The 22623-nt window shown below is 34.6% G+C and overlaps 1 protein-coding gene across 1 annotated transcript in view; it reads right to left on the bottom strand.

The window, feature by feature from the left end:
* LOC149806272 (cytokine receptor-like factor 3) overlaps positions 1–22623 on the bottom strand; it is a 63473-nt gene that overhangs the window by 13013 nt on the left and 27837 nt on the right. Inside the window, exons 4-7 of the mRNA XM_089951222.1 lie at positions 20891–20978; positions 16286–16463; positions 10203–10446; positions 2341–2583 (exon numbers count right to left, since the gene is read on the bottom strand). Coding sequence (XP_089807348.1) covers positions 2341–2583; positions 10203–10446; positions 16286–16463; positions 20891–20978 — 753 coding nt within the window. The remainder of the gene's footprint in view (positions 1–2340; positions 2584–10202; positions 10447–16285; positions 16464–20890; positions 20979–22623) is intronic.

Raw genomic sequence — 22623 nt, 5'->3', positions numbered from 1 at the left:
ATAGAGTGGAACGGAAAATGTGACAAAAATCCCAAATAATAATCTTTGACAACAGCACTGAAGAAAGGACTCTGTCATGATGGACAACACACGTTCTAACGATGTATGTGTATACCAAGTTTCATCTCTCCATCTCAAACAATTCTTTCTTAAGTTACGTGACAGAAAGTGTGATAGAGGATGACCCTAACTTTGAAAATAGCTCCACTCCTTATGACACACCAAATTTTATTCTTTACTCTCAAACAGTGTAAAAGTTAAAAAGCAGAAAAGAAAGCATGATGGTTGGACGGATGAATAGATAGCGAGTTTGTATTGTGTTTTGCTGTATATTAAAGGTTATACAGAACTGAGGCAAGCAGAGGCAAGTGTCTTTCCCATGAACACATCACTGTATACATTTCAGACTGATCTAATGGTAGGAATTAAACTAGCAACCTTCTGATTATGAGTGCAGTGCCTTAACCATGAACCACTGCATCTCCATACAGACGGATGGATGGAAATGCAAAAAATATGTTCTCCACTTTTTTCAAAAGTACAGGGGACAACTAAGACATTAGAGGTGCTTTGAGGGTTTACTAAATCTATCAAATAAATGTTAATTTTCAGCACTATCTATGACCCAGACAAGAGTTTGTCAAGGTAATGATCAGCAATATAAATAATGTAAACAACAAATACAGGTGATATTCTACTGTCACAGATGAAAGAAAAGTACAGATATTTAGAACATGGATAATCTTTTTACAAAAATGTTTCATTCTGCCCTGAAAGCATGGGCATTATTTAAATGTAGCAGTTTCATTCTGCTTTGGGGGCCCTGAGTGGCCGAGTGGTCTAAAGCGCTTTCCGTTACAGATCACTTCCATCTCACCTCTGTCTGCGTGGGTTTGAGTCTAGGATTTGACCAATGTGGGTATGTGAGAAAGCTTGCCAGTAGCTTCTCGTGGGTCGGTGGTTCTTCCCGGGGTTCTTCCTCCACCATTAATACTGGCCGCCATACATAGCCTATCGTGTACTGAAAAATGGCATTAAACCCCACAACAACAACAACAACAACATCATTCTGCCTTGAAAGCATGAGCACTTTTTAGATGTAACAGTTTCATTCTGCCCTGAAAGAATGGTGAATCATGGGAAAACTTAAAATGTAGCTGTTTATTCTGCCCTGAAAACATGAACAATCTTTTGGTATAATTATTTCATTCCTCCCTTAAAGCAGGAACAATCTTGCAATGTAACTTCCATTCTTCCCTTAAAGCATGCAAGCTGCAAGGAAACATTGTGAAAACTCAAGTTTGTTCTTTAAGTCAAAATCGGTGAGGTTTAAGAGCACTCTAGAATGAGATCACATTGTCATGGTGTCTATATTTGACATGCAATTCATTCCAGCTAACTGTGTCCTGGTACACAAATAATACTGTCTGCAGGACTTGTTTTTGACAGTGGCAATAATGAAAATACAAGTGTCAGAAGAAGAACATATGTATCTAAAATGGTGTACACATGGGTGAGGTCAGATAGATCAGAGAGGTGTTTTGGAATAGACTGGAATACAGATTTTGTGTTTTGAATCTGAAGTGAATCAAGAACCAGTGGTGGGTACAGAACAGGAGTGTGGTGGATGCTCAGTTTGTGGTACCCTATAGATGATCTAAGCAGCTGTGTTTTGAAGTTTCTGAAGTAGATATTGAAACTGAAGTGCACATACAAATACATAAATCTTTAATAATCCAGAAAGAATTTAGTTAAGCCTGTGTAGTATTTGACAAATACAACTTTTACAGACTGGTGACCTTTATACAAAGGTCATCTAACTTGAGACCTGATATATAACTGATAGAAAGAATGCAGGAATTAGATAAAGTAAATGCAGTATTTTAAAACATAAAGGAAAATAGTTTTATTTATTAGGGTTTCACAGGAAATTAGTACATTTTAAGCTGTTCAATAAACCAGGTTAGGCTCTCAATGTTTTACTTGGTTTAATGAACAAGTACTAAAGCCACAAGTTTCAAGTAAAATTTCAATACGTTTTGGGGACCACTTATAATGGTGACCACTGACAGCATTTGACTGCCTTACAAAGGGCATTTCTAGAGCACAAAGCGATAGGACTAAGTGATGCTGACATAACAAGCAGGTGACCATTAACACTTCCCTAGGTGTGCATGACCTATCATAGTTTTTAACCAGTACTGAACAGAGACATGGCTCCTGTACAAAGCCATTATTATTTGTGATTCTGTGAATTTTTTTTTATAAAGGATAGTGAGAGAAAGAAAGAAAGAAAGAAAGAAAGAAAGAAAGAATGAATAAAAAGCTCATATTAATTACCATCCATTGTTACACACACTGCCTCTGGTCTCTTTAGAGTATCTGTGACATTACTGGTTAGGGTAAGTCCAATACTGTCCATTGGTGATTTCTCCCCAGTATCCATCACTCGGAAGGCGATTGGCTGACCAGTAGAGTAAATGGGTCCATCTGAGTAAAGAACCTGACTGATTCCTTCTGATGTCCTGGTGGCTGTCTTGTTTTCATTACTACAACTATAGCCCTCTGTATTACTACTCCATTCTGTGTAAGGAAAAATGGCATCATATATTACCGTTGTTGGAATGAATTAGGTTGGGCACTAATGATATATTACCATTGGGTGCTAATGATATATTACCTTTGTTGGAATGAATTAGGTTGGGTACTAATGATATATTACCTTTGTTGGAATGAATTAGGTTGGGCACTAATGATATATTATCTTTGTTGGAATGAATTAGGTTGGGCACTAATGATATATTACCTTTGTTGGAATGAATTAGGTTGGGCACTAATGATATAATACCTTTGCTGGAATGAATTAGGTTGGGCACTAATGATATATTATCTTTGTTGGAATGAATTAGGTTGGGCACTAATGATATATTACCTTTGTTGGAATGAATTAGGTTGGGCACTAATGATATAATACCTTTGCTGGAATGAATTAGGTTGGGCACTAATGATATATTATCTTTGTTGGAATGAATTAGGTTGGGTGCTAATGATATATTACCTTTGTTGTAATGAATTAGGTTGGGCACTAATGATATATTACCTTTGTTGTAATGAATTAGGTTGGGTGCTAATGATATATTCCATTTCTCATAATGAAAAAGGTTGGCTGATACTAATATTTTATATTTGTTGAACAAATTTCTTATTATTCCAAAGTACCAAAAATATTGAGTAACAGAAAAAAATATCACTTTTAGGAAGTGATCATGTTTGAAAAAGAAAAACAGAACATGAGGATGACTTGAAAACATCTAAATGACAGTCACTAACATTCATTACATGTGGCATCCCAAAAAATGCGCTAAAAACATCATGCTCATGTATAATAATTTGTTTGATTTTCTTACATGTGGGTGTATTGCATTAAGTTTGAAAATGAATTACTGTGACTAGAATAAAGGTATGGTTTTGTTTTGTTTTGTTTTGTGGGGTTTAACACCATTTTCAGCACATGACAGGATATACATGGTAGCCAGTATTTTTGGTGGATGAAGAACCTGGGAAGAACCCAAGAAGAACAACTGACCTACCAGGAGCTATTGGAAAGCTTTTTCACTCAAACCCATGTGAACCAACCAGAAATCATAAGTCCTTTGGTGAAATTACTATCTTGAAATGACCATAAATTCTGTAAAATACGTGATAACAGGATTTTCATGTTGGCCAAATTGAAATTCAGATTGGCATCATTTATACCCTTTAAAACACTTATAAATCATATTTATACCAATACAAAAGAAAATGTTTTGGAAGTAATGGTTCCAAAGATTGGTATAAGTGACCATATTGCAATTTATCTAACACATAAAGTCAATGGCAAATCAACAAAAAATAATATCCATAAAGCCATTACTTATAGATCTTTCCAAAACTTTGATACTGTTAAATTCATAGAAGATCTGAAACAGATTCCATGGAATACAGTCCAAATCTTTGAAGATATTGATGATGTTTTAAATACTTGGGCAGATCTGTTCATCAGTATAGTGAACAAACATGCCCCATTAAAAACACACAGGATAAAGAAAGACCACCAGCCAGGCTAGATCTCCCCAGTAATTTTAGAAGCAATAAAGCAAAGAGACCAACTAAAATCAGTAGGAAATTAAACTGAATATAGAGTTTGGAGGAATAAAGTTAATAAAATGATACATCAAGCCAAACAAGCACACCACAAAGTGCTGGATGAAAACCAAAAACCCGAAAGCTATCTGGAAAGTGTTTACAGGGTTTGGTGCAGGCAAATGTAAGAGTAAAACTGAAATTTTGTCCCTCAATCATGAGGGCATTTATACTGATAATCCAACTGATAACTCAAATATTTTTAACAACTTTTTTGTTCAAATTTTTGTTTAAATTGCTGAATCGAGAACTTCATCTGATCATCTGGAACTCAAACATTTTTGTGCTTAAAAATCTACCAAACAATATATAGTATGAAATTCCTGAAATGAGTCCAGAATCTGTGTTGAAATATATTTTAAAAAATGGATGATTATAAACTACAGGACTTAATATGATTGGACCAAACCTACTAAAGGTAGATGCACCTGCAATTGTAGAGAGTATAGCTTTCATTTGCAATGAAAGTATTAGGTCTAATAAATTTCCACAAACATGCAAAATTGCTAAGGTTATACCATTGCATAAAGCAGGAACAAAAGATGATGTAAATAACTACAGACCCATCTCTATCCTTCCTTGTCTCTCCAAATTACTAGAAAAACATGTACATGATTCTTTTCTCAACTATTTGAACACTTATGATTTTATTGTGACCTGATAATCAGTCTGGTTTTCAAAAGAATCACTCCTGTGAAACTGCACTTGTATCTTTGATTGATAAATGGCTGAAAGCATTAGATCAAGGAGAAATGGTAGGCACTATTATGGTTGATTTTTATAAAGCTATTGATCTTGTAGACCATGAAATGTTTCTTGAAAAACTAAAAATCTATCAATGCAGTGAAACTAGTTTACTTCTTACTTAACCGATGGAGTGCAAAAAGCATCTTTAAATGATCAACTTTCTGAAAGTAAAATTTTTAATTGGGCTCTATCCTTGGACCTCTGTTATTCATTCTATTTATCAACGATTTACCTCTTAAGATTGGAACTTCAATTTCTTTCACTAACGTCTATGCAGATGATACTACACTGTCTGAGATGGGCAAAACCAAAATGGTACTTGAAAATAACTTACAAGATGTTCTCAACAGACTTCAAGTATGGTGCAAGGAAAACAGTATGATCATAAATACAGAAAAAAAATGAAAGCCCTTCTATTTTCAACACAACAAAAATGAGCAAAGCTAGATAGCGACAAACTCCAGGTACTATTCGACAATGTGAGACAAATATGACCTCTCAAGATAGAAATCTTGGTGTATTCGTTGATAACAATCTTACCTGGTCTATTCACATTAAATATGTTTCAAAAAAGGTTAATTCTTATCTTTGGCTACTGAGGAAAATCAAACATCATTCCTCTTCAGTATAGGGTCATCTTTTATAAAAGTTATATTCAGCCATATCTGGACTACTGTAACGTAATTTGGGGTAAAACCTCTAATTCAAACATAGCAACACTTTTAAGACTCCAAAAGAGGGCTTGCCATTTAAATCTAGATCAATGTATAGACATTTTTCAGGATGCAATGAATAATATAAAGGTTTTAACAATACATGAATGAATATTTCTTAGAATGGCCAATTGATGTATAAAGTATCCAGAGAAGCCATTCCTGTCTATCTAGGCAATGTCTTTCACCAAAAGAGATGCTGATGGCACTCCAAATTTAAGGTCTGTAAGAAGTAAAAATTACATTATACCAAGGCCAAAGAAGGAATTGTTTAAAATAAGTTTTCAATATACTGGTCCACTGGTATGGAACAATATTCTCAGTGACATAAGGCAGGCTCCTAGCATTTCTCCTTTTCATAATCAATGTCTTAAGTGAATGAAATCTTCAGAAAATTTAACAGTTCTAGTACAAAAATTACCACCTGATTTTCTGTCATTTTGCATCATTTTGATAGTTGAATTTTTCAATGCAAGATGATATTTTAATTTTTATATATGTTTATGTTTTCACAGATGCCTGTGAATGTGTTCCAGGCTTGTTAATTTGAATTTTAAAATTACTCAATTATTTAGTGTTAAGCCAGATTCTTCACATCATGTTGTATATACTGTATACATTGTACATAACAGATAGAAGACCTCATGGTAGATTAGTTCTGTAACTAACTGAGTTACCTTCCCTAAATAAAGTCTTTATTATTATTATTATTATTATTACTATTATTATATTCAGGACCAATCAGACACCTGTTACAACTCTATTGTCTTAAATTAAATCACAGAAAAAGCAGACCCAACACGTTTTTTTAAAATTCAACAAATAATTTATTTGCCTAGAATACAAAGTGAAAATTAAAAGGAACTTGCAGTATTGTGAATCAAATCCCAAAAATCATAAATGTTCCATCGCAAGTCCAAAAGTATAGAATATTTCAAATGAATTCCAAGTCCTGAATGTGCTGATGCAACAATAGTTTTGAATCACCCCCAGTTACCAATAGCCTTGATGTATCCCAATAATACAATCCAGAATGTCTTTACATGAATTCATAATAATCCCAAAGTACATGTAGTGTTTTCGTCCAAAAAGTCAAGGAGTAATCTGTAGGTCCAATGGATAATTTAAATAAAAGATTCCTCCAAAATTATAACTGAACACAACTAAAAACTCTGATCAAATATTTTTTCAAAGATATTATTTAAAGTATAATCTACAATTATGGACAAAGATTAGCCATGTAATATAGTAAGAATAGATACCTTTCTGAAGCAAACAAATTGATGACTCCTTAGCTTTCTACCTCAATCACAAGGCTTTCAACAAAGGTATGAAGTCTAGACTAAAGTCACATGATCACCAATATGTTCACCATGTGACATAATCCTTCTATACACTGGCATAAGTTCCAAAACAGAATCATGTTTCAACACTGGCTCTCCCCTCCATGATTTAAATAATTTCCTTATTTTCCTCCTCTGGATATCATTTTCTCTACTGAGTACTCTGATGTTATCCCAAGAAACAGTGTTCCCTGATTGTTTGCAATGTTTACCAAATGCCGTCAGGGATTTTTTGTTGGTGTATAAATGTTCTTTAACTCTCAAGGTTTCTAGTGGTTTCGCCAATGTAAATCTTTTTTTTCCGCAATTATTTCACTGGAGTTGATAGATGACTAAGAACTTCTTATTCAAAGGTATTTGATATTTTGGATGTACACCAATTGAACCGATGGCGTTAAAGGGTCTGTGGATCACATTAGCTATATGTTTTTGGAAGATTTTTTTTATTTCTCGCACAGTTGACTAATATATGGTAACAGGACAGTTACAACGTCTTTCCTTTCTCCTTTAGCTGCACATCCATTCACCATTTCTCTTCAGGAAACACCAAAATGTACTTTGGAACTTCCACCAGTGTTCAGAAGGATTCTGTCCAATGATCAACATACTGGCAGTCATGAGACTCCAGTCCAGACTTCATTCATCTGATGAAGGTCTTGTGAAAAGGCCTAAAGTCATGAATTTGTTTCCAACAGAAAGGTATCTATTTATGTTCATTAACCATAAATAGCTGGAGCAGGTAACAATATTCATTCTAGAAGCTATGTTATTTACAGTGACCTTTACAATCTACAATCATGGACAAAAGTTAAATACACAACAGAGATATACATAACACCTCCCCTCATAAAAAAAGATTTATACAATAAAGCTTTCTTTTACATATTAATCGAATACGCAAATAATTTACACAGGATGATGTCTTATGAATGATACATAATAAAGCAATATAATACTTCTATAATTATGAAAGTGCATCTGCAATCAGATTATCTCTTCCCTTGATATACCTGATGTAAATGTTGCATTACTGCAACATCAAACTATACCTCAACAATCTCAGATTTTTGTTTTAAATTTTCTGGATGAAAGTACCGTTCTGGTGGCCTAGTGGTTAGATAGTCTGCCTTGGAAGCGGGAGGTTGTGGGTTCGAACCCCAGCCAAGTCATACCAAAGACTTACAAAAATGGTACCAACAGCTGTCTCGCTAGGTGCTCAGCATTATGAGGTTAGTGTTAGGACTAGTCAGCCTGGTGTCAGGATAATGTGACTGGGTGGGACATCATGCTATATGTCTGCGGCATGATGCACCAGTGCTAGACATCACTATAAACTGCCACACTACAAATATCATAGCGACATGACTGAAAAATTGTTAAAGTTACATTAAAAATCCAAATCACACACACGAGATAGGCTATACAAGGTGGCCAGTATAACTGGTAAAGAAAGAACCTGGAAAACCCAGGGAAGAACCACTGACCCACGAGAAGCTACTGGCAGGCTTTCTCACTTACTCACATTAGCCGAGCCTGAGACTCAAACCCACGCAGACAGAGGTGAGATGGCAGTGATCCAGAATGGTGAGCGCTTTAGACCACTCGGGGCCCCAATGTTTCACCTGGTGGGTGATTAAATTGGTTGTTTAGGGAATAGGCTCTAATGTTTCACCTGGTGGGTCATTAAGTTTGTGGACTGCAGCGACCATGAAATGCATTAAAACTGGTGTAGTGAATTACAGTAGTTTTCTGTTGCTGTTCAAATCATTGTTCACAAAGTTTATTTTAAAAGCTTTTATCACTGTCCAATAGAAGCCAGATTTCACTGATAGAAATCACAAGCTTTCAGTAACCTTGGAGTGACAGGCATCATTAGCACTGTTACAAACATAGTGCATGCATCAATCATTACCGTCACTGGCCATTACATCTGAACATCACATGACATGCAAGCAGCCTACTCTTCTAATATTACTCATTAAAACACAAAATATACTCCTAGTAATACAGAAAGCTGGCATCTAAACAAACAGCTCATGGTTCCAAAATGCACTGGTCATTTTGGATCTATACAGCATGCAAAATTCACCAGAGAAACACAACAATCTTAGTAAATCATAAAATACAGGTCACACTGACCTTCTTTGGTTTCAAGGGTGAAGTCCAAAGAGAGATGCACCAAATCAAATAAACAAAGCATCCAATAAATGAACTTCAAACATTAAATTTCATGACACTGAAGCATGCAATACAGGTCAGAGAGCCCTCAATTTGTAATATGTATAGTCATAAGCTAAATGGACAAACTTAAATGAGCTAAGCCAGCTGAAAGTGAATGGAAGGTCACACGCAGAGACGCATATAATCATGTAGTTCAAGTAGCATCAACAGTACTTGAGAAATAACTTAAAACAAAATTTAAGCAATCTTTGTTAAGCAAAATTGGATAAATAACCATCTTTGGCAGAGTGTGAAGTAAAAAGCAAATATGCATTCCCGTGCCAAGTTTCATCATTCTTGATAGGATGCAGGACATTCAAAAAACTATGTGGTCATGAGATACACACTAAACTTAACCTAAGTTGGGTCACTCTGCTTGAAAAATAAAACACAAAACATAACTTAGGTCAGTGAAGTATGCAATATAGGTCATGGCTACCTACTTTTGTGATGTAAATTTAGTACTCATCAAGATGCATCCCCTTACAAATTTTTTTGATTCCAGGTATAAACGTACGTATACAAGATGTACACACCCTGTGTGGTCATGGACTAAATGCATAAGCTTAATCAAGAATGTACATATAATGCCCCCCCACACCCTTGCTATGGAGTAGGAACACTGAAACCCACCCAGAACGGTTGCCTCGGACCATGGAAGAAAGAATGGTTTAGATACAGCAAGTCTGTACATACTGACATGGTTTATATCAAAGGGTGGGTGCCGATAATGGGGGTAGAGCAATAGTTGTCCTGTACTTCAGTAGTTACATTTGACTATGCAGAAAGTGTGAGACAAAGCTAATGACCCAAATAAAAAAAATGTGCAGGTAGGATATTTTTTTCCCCATGACATACATTTTGGCAAGAAAACAAAATCAAGATAAACAGATTATTTTATCACAGTTTGTAAGATTAAAATTAACATTTTACACAAATCTGTGGTCCAAATAAAAATTTTAATTGAAATATTTTTGTTTGTTTTAAAATTACTTACTATAATGAGGAATGGTTGTCATAGCAACTCTTGGTACACTCCAAGGACTCCAGTCACTATCTGCATCACTGCGACCTCTCACCCTAAGTGTATAGGAAGTATTGGTTCGTAGATGTTTCACTAGGCATGAGTTATGTGGTCCGACATAAGCTGTGTGGAATGTGACACTGGCATCTGTCATATGCTTCACTGAGCCATAGCAGTACTGCAGACAGAACTGGGTTATTTCTGCTTCTTCAGTAACCTACAATTTAGAAGTAAATTGTTATATAAAAAGATTCCCTGAGAATACTTACCCAATAACATTAACATTAGAGTTATAAGCCAGCTACCTCTTGAATCCAGCCCCAATGAAAAGATGAAAAAATTTGTCTTTTCTATCTCAAATTGACAGAGGGCAATAACTCTTGCCATTTACCTAGCATTACCAAACCAAGTGTTGCTTTTTTTTTTTGAGCTGAACAATACAACATGGATGCTTGCATGGTGAGGTCATTCAGAGGGTTTTTGGGTAATACGATCAGATAGTATTCTCAGCGAAACATAATTTACTGTAAAAGTTGCATTCTTATTCAAATACGTTTCCCAGTCACATTAACATCAGGAGAATAAATAGAGTAGAGAATGCTGATCATCCTACTTACACCTCATGTATCCTTCAAGGGAAGATTGGATTCTCTACGTGAATGATAACCTGCTCTCCTATTGGCCCTTTTGTGGTTCCATCTTGTTTCAAGAGGTCGATCATTGGACACCCCCCAAAGTGCACAAATCTGATATATGAAGGGACCAGTCTATATAGAGAACCTGACCCTTTCACAACAGAATGTTGGCCAGGATACTGAATCTGCTATGAATGTGTTTGTATGTTGATCTCTTGTATTGGCAGCACTGATGCAGAAACTGTCAAACCAGCACGCATACGTTGGGTGATTTAACATTATCAGGACTGACTTGTCGCAGAAAGGCAGTTTCCCCAGTCCTCATTTACTGCTGACCATATCTTAAGTGGCTCCACATCCATATGTCCTGGCATGTGCACATACCATCACTTCTAGCTGGGGCTTTTTTACAAGAATTCTTGCCATGAGCCAACTGTGGATAAAACACTGGGATGGGTGAAGGTTGGATTTTTCAGGATTCATGAGAAAACCAAGAAGATTCAGATGGGACAAGAGATCGCTTTTGACTTTGACAAGAATAGAACTTAGCATATTTTTCGGAGGAGATCGTCAATATATGCCGTTGTTGCCATAGAGGCAGTTGACCAGAACTGGGTGAGAATGCAATGCATCATTTAGCAAAGATCTAGGAATTGATACTTAGACTCAATAGAAGGTCTCAAAATTGGTAAATGAGCAGTAAGCAAACAAATGAAACTTTCACGATGCCAGGTGAACAGAAAGAATCTGTCACATCGGGACTGATGGCATACTTGTCCCTTTTGATGGAGAGACATAGATTACTCACCGCTTCTATCTTGAACCTCGGCAGAAGAATTAACAGAGGCAACCAAAGTGTATGATAGGTGTCAACTTGCCGTCTACCTTTTTTGGTATGGAACAGCCATGAATAGAACCCAGTGTGTGGTTTTTGTACAATCTCTATGCCATTTTATCAATGAGCACCTGTACCTCCTGCTGAAGAATTTCATACTTCTCCAGATCTGATGGTACATCCATTATAAGGGGATATAAAGAAAGAGTAGGAGTTTGGATAAATAAAATCCAAGTCCATCTTTACAACTGTGGAGAGACTGAAGAGAGATGAAGCTGAACACCAGGTTAGATGGATGGATCTAACATAATGGTCCATGTAATTGTAATTGCATGTAGCCATAGAGATGTTAGAATACAAAATCTCGCTTTAAAATATCCATAAGTGTCTAAGATGAAACTGCAGGCCTGGTGACATGGATGGATGTTTAAGTAAGATCCCCTGAATGACATGGCTGGATGGCAAACTCAGCTGGCTGGATGACCATGGATGGCTTTGAATGTCAATATGGCAGTAAAGGACAGATCTGGTTCAATTCATTACAAACCCCATGTGCCCAGACTTACAGGTCAGAGGCCATGCTTAGGGTTGTGGGAGGACTTATGCCACCTGGGCCACTGAAAAATGAGTGTGTACTATCCCAATGTGTCATAATCACTTGTAGAAATTTTAAATTTGTGTCATCATAACTCTCCTTCCCTTGGTTGACTTTTGCCAAACCATATTCTTTGCACTCTCATAAAGAGCACACACTACATAGTACTGACAAAATACATTTTGCACACACAAGGGAAGACTCATGCACATCTTTTTTGCCATGAACGTGTTGCATTTATTACACTTTCCCAACATGTTCAATGAAACTGCAAGACAGTGAAGATTAGTCAGTGTGCATGAAGCTGAACAAAAGCACGCATCAATGACAGTGTGATGCACCATGCAGTCTAAAAAGTGGCAAGTCTGAGAAAGTGTAAAGATTTCAGAAAATACTGACAAAATTCAAAAAATAGTATTTACCACCTGTTTAGGAATGAATATTAATCCAAATAAATTCAAAATTCTGTATGGATGGTTTGAATTTAACACAAATTTGGCTTTGGATTAATAGGAAGGATTTCAAATGATGATGTTGTATTAAAGCAAAGCTTAAAAACTAGCAAAACTGTTGGTGGCAAGGTTAGATAATGGTCAAGAATTAATGCCCTTTGTTTAATTGAGCTAGACAAAACTGATTTGGAATGTAGCAGGCTTAAATCCCTAACATTAATGTGATCAAGAAAGGAGAACTAGTGAATAATATACTTAATGCAACAATTTTTATCTGGAAATCAACATCACTTGCTGTTGATAATGAAAGCAAAATAGAATATCACAGCTTACAACTGACCTTAATTTCAGATTTACACTTAGCTGCACAGCTGTTAAGATTTTATAAATGTTTCGTGTCAGTATTAACCATTTTTAATAACTGTTCAAAGTTATAAATGACTTAGAAAAGTGAGATCTATTTTGTATATAGTCAAATCTATTCCAGCTACCACCTGGATATTACAACCACCTTTCTCTAAAGGTATCATGCAGTAGATCCTATTTATACTATAAATAAATACATATGTACATGTCTGTAGAGACCATCTATCTGTATAAAAGCCAAATTTCCAAGGATAGTCTTTCTCAACAGATTTTATATATTTATTGGACAGTTAATGTAAAATACCATTAAATAATGGATTCAGCATGGTCATTAAAGCTCTAAATAAATTGAGGGTTTATTTATAACTTTTGACAAATTTTCCTCAGCTGTTTGTAAGCATATATGATACTATTCATATGCACATTATGCAATGTGCATCCACACTTTGATGATATCATATTAAGTGCATAGATTGTCCTCACATTTGTGATTCATATATAATGCTTAATTATATCCTCACTTTTGTGATGTCACATTTACTGTATTGATTGTCCTCACATTTGTGATTCATATCTAGTGCTTAATTATATCCTCACTTTTGTGATGTCACATTTACTGCATTGATTGTCCTCACATTTGCAATTCATATATAATGCTTAATTATATCCTCACTTTTTTGATGTCACATTTACTGCATTGATTGTCCTCACGTTTGCGATTCATATATAATGCTTAATTATATCCTCACTTTTTTGATGTCACATTTACTGCATTGATTGTCCTCACATTTGTGATTCATATATAATCCTTAATTATATCCTCTCTTTTGTGATATCATATTAGGTGCATAGATTGTCCTCACATTTGTGATTCACATATAATGCTTAATTATATCCTCACTTTTGTGATGTCACATTTACTGCATTGATTGTCCTCACATTTGTGATTCATATATAATGCTTAATTATACCCTCACTTTTGTGATGTCACATTTAGTGTTTAATTACATCCACACTTTTAGCTTAGTGTATCCACCCTGTTGTGGTCATATTTCATGTATAGTGGTATCCACACTTTTGTGTTTTCATATTTAGTATCTCTGCTTTTGTGATGTCATATTTAGTGCATAATTATATCCACACTGATGTCATATTTAGGCATAATTATGTCCACACTGATGTCATATTTAGTGCATAGTTATATCCAAAATGTCATATACACTGCGTAATTATGTCCACACTGTCATATTCAGTGCATAATTATATCCACACTGATGTCATATTCAGTGCATAATTATGTCAACACTGATGTCATATTTAGTGCATAATTATGTCCACACTGATATCATATTTAGTGCATAATTATATCCACAGTCAAATTCAGTGCATAATTATATCCACACTGATGTCATATTTAGTGCATAATTATGTCCACACTGATGTCATATTTAGTGCATAATTATGTCCACATTGATGTCATATTTAGTGCATAATTATATCCACAGTCAAATTCAGTGCATAATTATATCCATGCTGATGTCATATTTAGTGCATAATTATGTCCACACTGATGTCATATTCAGTGCATAATTATATCCACACTGATGTCATATTCAGTGCAAAATTATATCCACAATGATGTCATATTCAGTGCAAAATTGTATCCATATTTATGTCATATTCACTGCATAATTATATCCACACTGATGTCATATTCAGTGCATAATTACGTCCATACTGATGTCATATTCAGTGCATAATTATGTCCACACTGATGTCATGTTCAGTGCATAATTATGTCCACACTGATGCCAAATTTAGTGCATAATTATGTCCACACTGATGTCATATTCAGTGCATAATTATGTCCACACTGATGTCATATTCAGTGCATAATTATGTCCACACTAATGTCATATTCAGTGCATAATTATGTCAACACTGATGTCATATTTAGTGCATAATTATATCCAAACTGATGTCATATTTAGTGCATCAGGATGTCCACACTGATGTCATATTTAGTGCATAACTATATCCACACTGTCATATTCAGTGTATAATCATGTCCACACTGATGTCATATTTAGTGCATAACTATATCCACACTGTCATATTCAGTGTATAATCATGTCCACACTGATGTCATATTCAGTGCATAATGACGTCCACACTGATGTCATATTTTGTGCATAACTATATCCACACTGTCATATTCAGTGTATAATTATGTCCACACTGATGTCATATTTAGTGCATAATTATGTCCACATTAATGTCATATTCAGTGCATAATTATGTCCACACTTATGTCATATTTAGTGCATAATTATGTCCACACTAATGTCATATTCAGTGCATAATTATGTCTACACTGATGCCATATTCAGTGCATAATTATATCCACACTTTTGCATATATTATGGGATGTCTTTATGTCTGTCCATCCATCCATCTGTCCATGGGTTTATACATGCATGCATCAGCCACACCATTCTCCTTGTAACATGAACTCTAATATTGGAAATTCAAAAACATTTCATAAGCAATTAGTTTATTCAACCAAGTGTTGACTGATTAAGAATCTATTCATTTGTATATATTATATCAAAGCCTGGGCTATTTTTTAATAAGCCCAAAGTCTAAAACAGCAGAAAAGGTTTAGTACTAAGTTATAACCAAACTTAATATTGAAATTGAATCAGCTGATAGCTTGGTTGACTGAGAGTAACCAAAGCTTAACTAGATCAATTATTCAGAGTAGCAATTCTTAACTCCATCTAAATTGAGTGAATTAGGGTAACCATATGACAAATCAGGTTACATCAGAGTAGATGATATGATGATCAGATCTGGTATAATATTTCACAAGGATGAACTGATGACAAGATAAATTTGAAAATTCTAAAGAATGAAGTCTTGTTGGGCAGGGAGGGAAGCCTTGGTGGACTGGGAGGGAAGAATGGTGGATGAGTAAAAAATAACAACAGAGTGGACCATTGTGAAGACTTCCATCTCTAGCTTTACATTGTATGGATGATTAATATGATTCAAGTGAAAGATACAAAAGATTCACTTCTTTTCTTCAAGACAGACCTTTAATCACCATGCCACTATAATTAACTCAACAACAACAAAAGCTATGTCCCCATGTTTGTTGTGTGTCTCCTCACCTCTGCCCATCTGATTAAAAGACTGCCTGGCATGGGTTCTACATCACTGATCTGGACAGGTGCCCGTTCAATTATTCTACCCTCCTTTTGCAGAAGCAGACACAGCTGATCTGGTAGACCATTAGAAACCTTCACAGTCAGCTGAGCTACATCACATAGACAGGGTATCTCTGGTAAACTGAAATTTTAAAATACAAGGCTAAGTGGGCCTGATGAGGCTTATCTGCCTTATGTTATTAAAAGTAAATAAATCATTTGGCATTCTTTTACAGTATTAAAATAAATAAATAAATAAATAAATAAATAAATAAATATCTATATATATATATATATATATATATATATATATATATATATATATATATATATATATATATATATACACACATACATACATACATACATATACACAGGAAAAGTTCCATTAATCTACTGCACCTGATCAAAACCTTAATTCATAAATAGTGCCAATATGCCACTAATAATGCAAATACATCCTAGATCTTAATGATATGGTTCACATAACGAGTCATCCTAGATTTTAAAGATATGATGCACATAACAAGTCATCCTAGATTTTAAAGACATGATTCACAAAACAAGTCATCCAAGATTTTAAATATGATTCACATAACAAGTTATCATAGATTTTAACAATGATTTACATAATTCATCAAAGATCTTAATGATATGATTCACATACCAAGTCATCCTACATTTTAATGATATGATTCACATACCAAGTCATCCTACATTTTAATGATATGATTCACATAACAAGTCATCCTAGATTCTTAATGATATGATTCACATAACAAGTCATCCTAGATTTTAAAGACATGATCCACATAACAAGTCATCCAAGATTTTAATATCATTCACATAACAAGTTATCATAGATTTTAACAATATGGTTTACATAAGTCATTACAGATCTTAATGATATGAATCACATACCAAGTCATCCTACATTTTAATGATATGATTCACATACCAAGTCATCCTACATTTTAATGATATGATTCACATAACAAGTCATCCTAGATTTTTAATGACATGATTCACATAACAAGTCATCCTAGATCTTAATGATATAATTCACATAACAAGTTATCCTAGATCATAATGATATGATTCATGTAACAAGTCTCTTCAAAATGTGAGCAGAAATCAGGGCCTGAAAATTCTGGTGGTCCGAGGTCAAGGACCAATTCTTATAATCCACTTACCAGTTATATGTAAGCAGCACTAGCACACTGGACCTTTATTATTTCTTATTTGTTTCTATAAATTGAAGAAAGTGCATTTTTTTAAACCTTGAAAACATCTGCAAAGAGTTGTAAAATAGCACTGATGCAAGTGGAAGTCGATCGATAGTGTGAGATCAGTGGTGTACAATATTACTAAATATTTGTAAATTTTGCATGCAATGAATGATCACCAGTCTAAGCTTGATCTTCATCAATCCAATGTTTGTCTGTTCTCAACCATAGATAAAATTAAGCATCAATAGTATTGGTTTATTCTAATTTCTAGAGTAGTCAGAGTTTCCTCTGACAGTTCCCAACCCACTTTTCATAGTTGGACATTTATGTTGGGGAACAGGGTCAGAGTCTATTGCCTACCAAAATGTTTGAATTCATTGCCATTGTGAAGTTGTGGCATAGGGTAGACACCTACCAGTGGGCCTAGGAAACTTAAGGTTACATTAAGTCACACCTTCATCAAATCGATAGGAAAATGATTTATTTTTGGAGAAATTGTTAGTATTATAATTATTATGTCTTTAATCTGAAGACAGACAAGATGAAAGTACAGTGTTTAGGTGGCACTCTACAGTTTCGTATTTTGCATAGGGTTAGGATTTTAAAGAAAAAGAATTTCCCTGGCTTTCCTCACTGGTTATACTGGCTATTTAAAGACCTTGTATATCTTAGGTATAATGCAAAGAACCTTTAATTCCCTTTATTTTGGTGTATGATTGATGGGTGTACTATGAGTTATAGAGTATACAGCTTGGCCTTACTTCAGATGTGCACCTTTCAAAAAAGTGCTAGCTCTACTTAGTCATTTTCACTTCCTGAACTTCAGAGGAGGATTGTATAAAAAGAGAGCTGATAACTTTTTTTTTTACATCTTATATATTTGGTAATTCATTCATTGCACTTTCAGAAGCTGGTATTGTCTAGTCTGGCAAAATTCATTTTCCCTATTTTAATAGCTGCTATGTATAGTATACTTTAGACTAATTCAGGCTGATTTTTTAACACAAGGGAGCAGTCATTTTAGTTAGCAGTGTGCTTAAATTGTGTAAAATTTCCAAAAGTACAATATCAAAAGAAATATCATCCACATTACATTAATATAGCATAGAGGTATGCCAACATTCTCTTCATTGTGCATGTTTTCAATGCAAACTACTTCACCTTACATACGTCACTCTCTCAAAAGTACATATTAACTGGTGAGTGCCCCCTTATGAAATATGACCTGGTACTCGCTATTTGCAATGCAAGTCACATGAGTAAATAAATCTCACAACCTACAGGTCTATGACATCAGAGGTCATAGGCAGTCACGTAATATCAACAATAAACATTCTTGTGCAAAATTTGAAAATATTAAATGAAGGCCACATACTGTTCATAAAAGATATGAAAGACACAAAATTCTCAACTTATTTTTTCCTAGAACATTGAAAATCGATAAGAAACCTGTTGCTGCCACAGCAAGCTTGACAAGACAGATTCATCAAGCAGAGAGCAGTCAGAGTGGTAGTCACATGATACAACAAAACTATCATGGACCCCTGCTCTATTCATGATCAAACTGACTTTCCCCAAGTTGCTGCGACAGTAACAGGTATCTGATCACTGTTCTAGGAAAAGAATTATTGATTATTATGTGTCCTTTTGCTTTCTTACAAACAGTATATGACTCTCATTTAATATTTATACCTCGTTTACATTTTCTAGGCCCACTGGTAAGCAGCTACGCTATGAAGCCACCATATGTAGATGGAGAATTGCAACTTTTCAATAGGCAAATGACTCTGACCCTACACCCCAACATAAATGTCCAAATATAAAAAATAGGGTAGGAAGGGTCAGAAGAAACTTGGAATAGTTCTAGATATGCTACAAATTCATTTCAGTATGGATTTACTGGTGAAGGGCAAGCAACCACAGAGAATTTGTCTGCTACAAGATGTGTTACACTGATGGGATTAAAATGGTCCAAGTTAAAAAAGGAATGGTATCATGATACAAATAAAGGTATTAGGACTGGATCCATGGGCTGAGTATAATGAAAAGAGTTTGTTTATATTTTGTTCAACATGTATGGCATGCCCAGATCAGTCAACTTATCAAATGTCTTATTGAAAGTCACATCCAATATTATAATTGAACCTGACCCGTTACCAGCTTGTTAAATTAGATATCAGATAGATTATTGCTGGTAAATAAAACATACCCTTCTCAATCATCAAGAGCCTGACTGCCTAAGTATTTACAAAACTGAATGCACAACCAATTATTCACCATGTCAGAGGGACCAGAACAAGCTGATTTCTGTCCACTGCATAATGCCTTTCTTCTGAAAAAAAACAGCATCTGACACATAAAGACCCAAGACAAAGTTCATCTAACTAGCAGTCTGTATTTCCTCTGACCTTTCCTAACTCATTTTGGATATTTTGACCACAAAAATGTTAAAATATCTAAAATTATGTGGGAAAGATCAGAGAAAAGTTGAATTATCACCTAAGTGAATCGTTAATTTTGGAACCAATAACTATATAAACTGACTAATGGGTTGTTTTCCCATCGTTTCACTGAACAAGGTTTGAATGGCATTATTTGGGTATTTTTATCTGATGCTGAGAACTTTTTAGCCTTGAACTTTACTTAATTACAGCACTGAGATTCAAAGACGATCCACCAATAAAAGGCATGATCATGTGATTTGAAAATTTTAAAATGTCAAGGTTACTAAGATAATTATATGATGAAATAAGCCATAAAGTTTTGTCGGAATTTTGAGTTTGTATTTATTTTGTTATTTTCCTTTCTTTCATTTATGTTAATGCACTGTAGTAAATAGTCACCTATCGGACTCTGTTGGACCAGTACTAGACTGTGTGGACCTGGCAATCTAAAGTTGGACCAGTACTAGACTGTGTGGACCTGGGCAGTCTAAAAGTCCAATTGGTCCTGGACCAGTGATTCAGAAGAAAAAAAATTCAGGCCCTGGAAATGTAACCTTTCTGTAAGTAAACAGCTTTATCAATCTGATGGCATGTCACCTAATTAATATGCATAAAATAAAAACTGGTCTTCATCAGCCATAATCATGAAGTGAAAAGAATGGCCTCTTACAAGTGACAGGTTTCTTTCTGCAATAATGTGAGGGGTATTGAGTCCTGCAATGGCTAATGTTAGGTTAATCATTTATCATACAAGGGTTGTGAATGAATGCATGGCTGTCAGTGCCAAAGGAAACATCAAAGTTATTAAGGCACTTTTAAAATGCAAGAAATTAAGTAAATTACATATTTAAATATATTTTTTCTTCTTCTAAATCTGCTTGTCTGCTAGGACTCACCTACTGAGATTTCCCGCCTCTGGTTTGTCCTTAAATCTCTTCAATCTCTCTATATCTTTCCCTGGATTATTCGCTAAAATATGTTTTCCTGCCAAACAGACAAGGTATTACTCATATAAAATACCATTTAAAATATATTGCATCATTGCTAAAAATAAACATAAAAACCTAGAACTATAGATCTACAGTAGAACATGCAATTTTGTCAATTTTATTTAACTGTACTTTTCATAACTGAATATGAAAATTCTAAATGCTGATTCTAACTGTACTTTTCATAATTGAATATGAAACTTCTAAATGTTGATTCCAATTTCATTTATTTCCATTGCACTCATAATAAATTACATGTAAATAAAAGCAATATGTGTATTCCATGATCATTCATGAAAAATCATAATATTTAATTTGAACATACCTGACAATAAACTGTATAAAACCACTGACTGGAATGTTCAATATGATCAGAAATGATCAAAATTATCGAACCTAAGTAATATTACATAAAAATATACTGTTACTGTTTTGTGCTGGAAAGCTAATGGATCTCCAATTACTCATTCACAATGCCTAATGCCTGAGAGTTAACATGAATGGATATCCAATTACTCATTCACAATGCCTAATACCTGAGAGTTAACACTAATGGATATCCAATTACTCATTCACAATGTCTAATGCCTGAGAGTTAACACTAATGGATACCCAATTACTCATTCACAATGCCTAATGCCTGATAGTTAACACTAATGGATATCCAATTACTCATTCACAATGCCTAATACCTGAGAGTTAACACTAATGGATATCCAATTACTCATTCACAATGTCTAATGCCTGAGAGTTAACACTAATGGATATCCAATAACTCATTCACAATGTAAGGATGATTAAAGGACTGAGCGGAGAAAGAGAAAAAAGGACACAATGCTCCTGACCGGATATCATCATGAAAAGTTTTATAAGCCGATAACATGTGCAAATGTACACAATCAAGGTGCTATATTTTCTTCTCCCATGTCAGGTAGCAAATATTTAAAACAATACATGAACCAATGCATCTGCTGAAATAAAACAAACTGCAGCAAAAACAAGAAAACAAGAACTTAATGTCTTCAAACACCTATTAATAAATCCAGTTCATATGGCTGTGCGATCTGACTTTGGCATCATTAGGTTTCACTCAGTAAAATGAGCTATGCTGACAAAAAAGTGTCCTTCATACAGAATATCTGTTGTAGATGGAGATTAATGTAGTTTCAAGACTGTTTTCACTTCATGGCAATTACCCATTTCACTGACCAGGTCAGTGACAACAATTTCCATTATTCATAGATTATTCCCAGCAATGAGGAGTGTAACTCACTGTCACTACACTGTCTGTGTAATCTGCACGTGTATACTTCATTTCTTCCTCAAACTCTCTCACTTCTTTCTTTATTTTTTATCTTGAGGAAGACTCCCATTTTTTCAATTTTGTGTTCTGTAATACATTTTTTTAAATGATTCATGATGATCGAATGCTGTGTCAAATTATCTTAATAATATGGTAACTGATATTATGCAGTTCAATGGTTTAAATAGCTTGTATTAGTGAATTCTTTACTCAGGAGGAATGCAATTCAAGTACAGTGATTTCTCTCTAAAACTGAATGCCAAGGGATGGAAGATTATTGACCATCAGAGGCAGCATCTAAAAGGAGATATCAAATTGTTAAGTAAATAATACTTCT

Source organism: Sinohyriopsis cumingii, chromosome 2, assembly GCF_028554795.1.
Source record: "Sinohyriopsis cumingii isolate HCF-2022 chromosome 2, ASM2855479v2, whole genome shotgun sequence".
Classification (NCBI taxonomy): domain Eukaryota; kingdom Metazoa; phylum Mollusca; class Bivalvia; order Unionida; family Unionidae; genus Sinohyriopsis; species Sinohyriopsis cumingii.
The sequence above is the reverse complement of the archived record's forward strand: the minus strand, read 5'-3'. Positions and strand labels throughout refer to the sequence as shown.